At 37.0% G+C, this 7,989-nt stretch overlaps 1 protein-coding gene across 1 annotated transcript in view; it reads left to right on the plus strand.

Moving 5' to 3' along the window:
• The window catches only part of HELRODRAFT_88112 (hypothetical protein), a gene marked incomplete at both ends in the record, with an annotated part of 13,025 nt that extends 5,137 nt beyond the window's left edge, over nt 1–7,888 (plus strand). Inside the window, 18 exons of the mRNA XM_009029761.1 lie at nt 119–169; nt 537–705; nt 1,212–1,263; nt 1,574–1,647; nt 2,293–2,413; nt 2,751–2,907; nt 3,277–3,477; nt 3,794–3,931; nt 4,131–4,189; nt 4,449–4,567; nt 4,972–5,043; nt 5,476–5,579; nt 5,803–5,948; nt 6,232–6,389; nt 6,544–6,643; nt 6,763–6,903; nt 7,247–7,333; nt 7,722–7,888. Of these exons, the coding sequence (XP_009028009.1) occupies nt 119–169; nt 537–705; nt 1,212–1,263; nt 1,574–1,647; nt 2,293–2,413; nt 2,751–2,907; nt 3,277–3,477; nt 3,794–3,931; nt 4,131–4,189; nt 4,449–4,567; nt 4,972–5,043; nt 5,476–5,579; nt 5,803–5,948; nt 6,232–6,389; nt 6,544–6,643; nt 6,763–6,903; nt 7,247–7,333; nt 7,722–7,888 (2,116 nt within the window). The remainder of the gene's footprint in view (nt 1–118; nt 170–536; nt 706–1,211; nt 1,264–1,573; nt 1,648–2,292; nt 2,414–2,750; nt 2,908–3,276; nt 3,478–3,793; nt 3,932–4,130; nt 4,190–4,448; nt 4,568–4,971; nt 5,044–5,475; nt 5,580–5,802; nt 5,949–6,231; nt 6,390–6,543; nt 6,644–6,762; nt 6,904–7,246; nt 7,334–7,721) is intronic.
• Nucleotides 7,889–7,989: the final 101 nt, after the last annotated feature.

A 7,989-nucleotide genomic window follows, 5' to 3' on the forward strand; every position in this document is an offset into this window, starting at 1 on the left:
CTAATTAGGTCGGGCTAAATTGCTACATATATTATGTTAAGTAGGTTGGAGTGAGTTACTGAATAATAATAATAATAATAATAATAATAATAATAATAACTCGTTTTACATGAAAAAGATTTATGGATGTATTGAAGGCCATCAAAGAAAATGCCTGGGTTGCCTCTGAGTTAGTTTTTATCATTTTGTAGGATTTATTATTATTTTTTTATTATTTTTATTATGATTTATTATTATTTTTTATTATTTTTTTATGATTTATTATTATTTATTACTATTTATTGTTATTATTACGTGCCGTTATTGTTCTCCTCGATTTTTGTTACTTGGACGTACATTTTTTTAAGACTTCAAATTTCCAATCGTTAAAACTAGTCACTTGTATCTATCAATAACTTGTCAATCAGTCAATCAATCAATCCAATCAATCAATCAATCCAATCAATCAATCAGTTAATTAGTTATTCACCAATCAGCCAACCGATCAACCAACCAACCGATCAACCAACCAACCGATCAACCAACCAACCGACCAGATATCCTCTTATATTATCGATCGAGAACCACTGTTCGATCAGCAACCAGCGAAACATGGCAATAGGTTTCAAGGACATTTTTGGTGAAGACCTACTAATGGAACCTCTCAACAATAACAACTCAGCCCTGCCTTCGCCCAACCAGCTAAAAAGGAAAATCATCATCAAGGTGGGCGCCTGCTTGTTTGTTTGTTTGTTTGTCTGCTTGTTTGTTTGTATGTCTGCTTGTTTGTATGTCTGCTTGTTTGTTTGTTTGTTTGTTTGTTATGTCGTTTGGTTTTATTGATTGATTGGTTGACGAATGGTTTGTTTGTTGTGCTGTTGGTAACGTCTATCTCTCTCTCTTTCACTCTCTTTCTTTCTCTCTCTCTCTCTCTCTCACACACACACACACACACACACACACAACCACGCATACATTATCTTTCACACACACACACTCACGCCTTTACACACAGCTATACAAGATTGTAGCGTTAATTTCGTTAAAAGCACACATCCACTCATACGTACACACATACTGCTATACAACTTTATCATACGTATACACATACATACAGTTATATATATATATGTATAAATATATCTATATATATATATATATATATATATATATATATACACACACACAGACAGAATAATACTTAGCAATACACAACTGTTTTTTGTTGACAGCACAAAAAGTTACCTGAAGGCGATACGCTGGGCTACGTTAAAACTGATGAGAGTTAGTTCTGCCTGCCAATATTATAATATTAATTTTGCCCATTTTTAAAAATTTTGTTTGAAAAATAAATAATTTATAATTTTGTTTGGTTTTAGTTAAAAAATCTCATTAAAAATGTTTTTCAAATGTTGATTTTTAATTTAAGCAATTTAGAGTAATTGATTTTTGTTTAATTTAATTGCTGTAAATAAATTACGAAGAATTAAGAACACATACACACACACGTACACATATACACGCACGCACGCACACACACACACACACACACACACACACTGTACGTTACACACGCACTCACGTAAAAACACAGCCATTATGTCGGAAACTGACATTGCCAACTCAATAAAGAACGACATCTTGTACATGGAGGATCCCAACGATAAGGTTTTTTTATGCACCCCGCATGATTTTTATTCAACTGAACTGATGTTCTTGCTTGCTAATTTGTCGTCATTGGTTCTATTGTTTTCAGTCTATTCATTTATTATAAAATTTGGTTTTATTTGGCGGAAGTTAGCCAGCCAAGCAGCTTCATTGAAGCCAGCCAAGCAGCTTCATTGAAGCTTCATTGAAGCCAGCCAAGCAGCTTCATTGAAGTTTCATTGAAGTCAGCCAAGCAGCTTCATTGAAGCTTTAATGCAAACCAACGTTTGGTACAATCATGGTGCCCGTTCAAGACAGATTCCATTGATTATTGTATTGAGAATTTCAAAAATTTTGCGATAGCCTTAAATACACGTTCATTAATGAAAGACTTGGTCCTTAATTTTAACTCTAACTCTAATATGATGGTTGATTAATTAAATTCATTATTGTAATTATAATTACAATTGAAAGTTCAACATTCATTCAGTCAATCAGTCATTTGTTCATTCATTTACTCATTCATTCCTCCAATCGTGGATTGATTGATTGATTGATTGATTCATTTTTCAATCCATTCTTTCATTCAATTACTCATTCATTTTTCCAATCATTCGTTCATTGACTATTTACCGAACCGTCCAACTTGGCCTTCCTTCTAAACAGAAATGGTACAGCCACTTTTTCATGCTCTCGCTGACCCGCCTGCACTACACGGAGCGTACCAATAGTGATAACTTCGAGGAAAGCCAGGATAGCATGGATGACGGAATGGAGGAGGGTAACAGTCCGTCTTCATCCTCCAGCTCCAATCTGGTTGGGGTGATGATGATGATGATGGTGACGATAACGATGATGATGATGATGCGGTGAGAGTGATGATGATAACGACGATGATGATGAGGGGTGATGTTCATGGCGATGATGATGACGAGAAAGCGAAATGATGATGTTGGTGGTGACGACGATAATGTCAAGGCCGAAAAAAGGATTTTCACACAAAGAAAGATACACGCATACAGACAAACACACACACATACACACACGCACACACACATGTATATACACACAAACACACACACATGTATATACACATACACACACACACATGTAGGAAACAACAGAAGAATTACATTTCTATGAGGAGTGGTTCCACAAAAAGTTGCCAGGTGGCAGGCTGGAGGCGGAGAAGCTATTGATGGAGTACTCCTATCTGGGCGATGGATTGTTTCTCGTCAGGGAGAGTGACACGTTCGTTGGGGATTTCAGTTTGTCGTTTTTGTAAGTTTGTTTGTTTGTTTGTTTGTGTGTTTGTTTGTTTGTTTGTTTGTTTGTTTGTTTGTTTGTGTGTTGGTTTGTCTGTGTGTTTGTTTGTGTGATTAGTTTGCTTGTTCGTGTGTGTAGGTTTGTTTGTTTCTGTCGTTGGTGTTAATGTGAGTGAATGTGTTTCTGCCGTTGTTTATAAAAAAAATACAAAAAATAGACAACACAAATCACACACACACACACGCACGCACGCAAGGAACCTACAAACACACACCATCACACACACACACACACACACACACACACACACACACTATCATACACACACAGACACACACACACACACTATCATAGAAACACACACGCACACACACACACGCACAGATACAAAGGCAAAGCCAACCACTGTCGAATAAAGTCTCGACACGATCGAGGTCAAACCATGTACTACCTGGTAGAGCAGAAACTATTCAACAGCCTCTACAATCTCATCTCACACTACAAGACGAGTCCATTAAAAAGTCATGACGTCAATCAAACGCTGACGCTAGCCGTGCCACAACCGCTCTCACATGCCGACAAAGAGTGAGTGAGTGAGCGAGTGAGTGAGAATGAGTGAGAGTGAGTGAGTGAGTGAGCGAAAATGAATCGATAAAAATGAGTGAGTGAGTGAGTGATTGAGTGAGTGAGTGAGTGAGTGAGTGAGTGAGTGAGTGAGTGAGTGAGTGAGTGAGTGAGTGAGTGAGTGAGTGAGTGAGTGAATCGACAAATGAGTGAATGAATAGATAAGGATGATGTGAAAAAAATTGAGAATTTGAAAAACTAAACTTACATTCGCATCTTACACGCACACATACACGCACACACAAACTACACACACACGCTACAAACACACGCGCAGATGGTACTATGATTCTCTGAGTAGAGAGGAGGCTGAAGATAAACTGAGCAGGATCCAGGCGGATGGCGTGTTCCTGGTCAGAAAACGTGTGCCCAATCAGAGAGATCCCGATCCGTCCCAATATGCTATTTCGTTCAGGTTGGATTGGGAGGAGTGATTGTTCGGTTGGTTGGTCGGTTGATCGGTTATTTGTTTGTTTGGTTGGTTGGTTGGCTGGCTGGCTGATTGGTTGGTTAGTTAGTTGATTGATTGATTAGGACTGATTGATTAGGACTGGTTGATTGATGAAGTTGTTATTGGATGAAATGAAATATCGACTGCATCTAACGTTTAACAGATCAGAAGGCAAGGTGAAGCACTGCAGAATAAAGCAAGAGGACAGATGTTTCATCATTGGTTATCATTTTTGTAGCTACATATTTACAACATGTAAAAAGCGTATATACAGAATGTATGAGCCTATTTGAAGCATGTATTCGTAAATAGCATGTATAATCTTACAGAAAGCATAACAGTGATAATGCTACTACTACTACTACTACTTTTACTACTACTACTTCTACTTCTACTACTACTACTACTACTACTACTACTACTAATAATAATAATAATAATAATAATAACAACAACAATAATGATAATAATAAAATCAAAGGCAATGCCCCATTCGAATCGTTAGTGGAGTTAGTGAACTATTACAAGAAGCACCCACTGTACAAGAAGATGAAGTTGGTGTACGCGGCCACCGAGCAACTCATTAGGGAATTAGGAAATGTTAGTTAGTTAGTTTGTGTGTGTGTGTGTGTGTGTGTGTGTTTCTTTGTGTGTGTGTGTGTTTCTTTGTATGTGTGATTGTGTGCGTATGTATGCTATGTTAGTTAGTTTGTGTGTGTGTGTGTTTGTTTGTGTGTGTATGTTTGTTTGTGTGTGCGTAAGCGTATGTATGCGTGCGTATTATGTATGGGTGTAAGTGAATGCTGTATGTCTGTATTTGTGGGTTTGTTTGTTTCTTTGCATGTATGTATGTATGTATGTACGTCTTTGTATATTTGTACACTAGAGTGTGTGTTTCCGCGTTATCGCTTGTTTATGTTTTTTATTATTTATATTACTATAATTAATAATATTATAATTAATAATTTCAGTAATAATAATAATAATAATAATTTCAATGCTAGGCCCCAAATAAAGACTGTATATATCAATCGAACGATCTCTACCAAAGCCCCAATGACATTGAGTCCAATCAGGTTATTTATGGTGATAATAATGTTATCATTACATACGTTTATTCTTTCGTTCATTCATATATTCATTCATTCGAAACGAAACGAAATTTTATTTGTTTCTCAAAATTGAAAAATTTAAAGAAAGCAGGATGACCATAATAAAATTCATTCATTCATTCATTCATTCATTCATTCATTCATTCATTCATTCATTCATTCATTCATTCATTCATTCATTCATTCATTTATTCATTCATTTATTCATTCATTTATTCATTCATTCATTCATTCATTTATTCATTCATTTATTCGTTTGTTCGTTCATTTATTTATTTATTCATTCATTCATTCATTCATTCATTCATTTATTCATTCATTCATTCATTTATCCATTCATTCGTTCATTCATTTAATCATTCAGTCGATCATTCATTCATCTTTCCGTCGCGACAGTGCAAAGTGAAAGCCTTGTTCGATTACAAGTGCCAGCGTAATGACGAGTTGACCTTCTGCAAGAACGCTATCATCACTAACGTTCAAAAAGAGGACGGGCACTGGTTGGTACCCTTCTGCAAGTTTACCTAATTTCACTTTGCAATGCCTGTCGGTGTTTGCAGATGTTCGTTCGTTTGTCATTCCGTTGGGGGTTCAGTTATTGTTTCTAGTTTCTACAAATATACGTTATTGGTTTGTTACACACTTACACACACACACACACACACACACACACACACACACACACACACACACACACACACACACATACATATACACACACAGGTGGCGTGGAGACCACGGAACTCAGAAGCAAGGGTGGTTTCCGGCCAATTTCGTAGAGGAAGTGGACGACGAGGACGACGATAGGAACGACGCGCCACTTGGCAGGCTGCAGCAGGGATACGTCGACCTTGCTGGCGTCACAGTCGGTCAGTTTGTGGTCGTCGTTGCTGCTTTGAAGATGATGATGATGATGTGATGATGGTGATGATGATGTTGTGATGATGATGATGTTGTGGTGGTGGTGATGATGATGTTGTGATGATGATGATGTTGTGGTGGTGGTGATGATGATGCCATATTGCTGTTGGTTAGCAAGTTAGCTCAGGCAGGATGAGAGATGAAAGTCGTCTCTGTTTGTTGTTGCAAAGTTCCCTGGTTCAAATCCTGTTTGTGAAACTAAAAAGATTAATTATTTGGTTTATATAATAGACCGGATATCTTCAAAGCGTTCTGTGAACAATTACTTCATCTTCCGGATCATCAGCCCCAACTCGAGCAAACCCTTGGAGCTGGGAGCGAGGAGTGAGGCGGAGATGGAGGAATGGATTGCTAAGATCAGAGAATGTAGCTGGACTGCTGAGAAACAGGTTGCCTGATTGGTTGGTTGTCTGGTTGGCTGGTTGGTTGATTGGTGGGCTGATTGTATGTTTGGTTGATTGGTTGGCTGATTAGTTGATTGACTAGTTGATTGGTAGTATAATTGATTGACTCAGTGATTGAAAATAAATTTTAATTTTTCAGATTCAAGAGATCCACACGAAGGAACGAAGTTTGAACATAGCGAAAGAATTTTCAGACCTTATCGTTTATTGTCAACCCGTCAAATATAGCGAAGAAAAAGGTTTCAACCAACCAACCAACAAATCAATCACTTAACCATACAGCCCACCAATCAACCAATCAATCAATAAACCAGCCAATGAACCAACCTACTGATCAATCAATCAATCAACCAATCAGTAATCTCGAATCGCATCAACTACTACGAAATGTTCTCCCTACCGGAAACACGAATCTTTGATAAAACTTCGCAAGCCAATCAGCAAGTCCGAACTTTAGTGCAAGCCAATAGAAAATGCCTGACTAGAATTTACCCCAAAGGTAGGGGCCGGTAACCTTAAAGTCACTTTTAGTTTTTTTTAGGTCTATCTTCTTAAAGGTGCTATCGTTGATTGAAAATCCACTTTTGGTTTTGATTTCATTTCTGCCTAACTAACATCTTTCATGACAACATCACTAACTTGTGCAAAAAGTAATTTCGGTTCCATCTGAGTTTAGCTGTGAAGATGTCATCAATTTATGTTAATGGCAATATTATTAATAATTATTTTTTATTCTTCTTCCCCCCTCTTCTTCTTCTTCTTCTTCTTTTTCTTCTTCTTCTTCTTATTATTATTCTTATTATTGTTATTATTATTATTATTATTATTATTATTACGAACAGGTCAGAGGATAGACTCGTCCAATTACGATCCAATGCCCATGTGGAATTCTGGGTGCCACATGGCAGCCCTCAACTATCAGACGGGGGGTGCGTTCAATAATAATAATGATAATAATAATAATAACAATAATAATAATAATAATAATCATAATATTAATAATAATAACAATCAGCATAAACAACGAATGTACCTCATCATTACTGAATTGACCAACAAACAATAACATCGCCAACCAAACTCATTCACAACATCGTTGCCGACGTCAACAACAACATCCACAACAACAACATCAACAACAACAACAACATCCACAACAACAACATCAACAACAATATAACATCAACACAAACAACCACAACAACAACAGCAACAACATCAACAGCATCCACAACAACAACATCAACAACAATATAACATCAACACAAACAACGACAACAACAACACAAACAACGACAACAACAACACAAACAACAGATCGGTCAATGCAATTGAACGAGGGTAGATTTCAAATGAATGGTAAGTGTGGCTACGTCCTACAGCCAGACTGCCTAAAATCCGATAACTTCAATCCTTATGATTCGAAATCTCTGCCTAATAAGTTGCTAACTACCGTATTCATATCTGTACGTTGTTGTTGTTGATGTTGTCGATGATGTTGTTGTTGTTGATGTTGTTGTTGATGTTATTGATGTTGACGTTGTTGTTGATGTTGTTGTTGATGTTGATGATGTGTGTTATCGTT

Source organism: Helobdella robusta, assembly GCF_000326865.2.
Source record: "Helobdella robusta unplaced genomic scaffold HELROscaffold_62, whole genome shotgun sequence".
In the NCBI taxonomy this organism is placed as follows: domain Eukaryota; kingdom Metazoa; phylum Annelida; class Clitellata; order Rhynchobdellida; family Glossiphoniidae; genus Helobdella; species Helobdella robusta.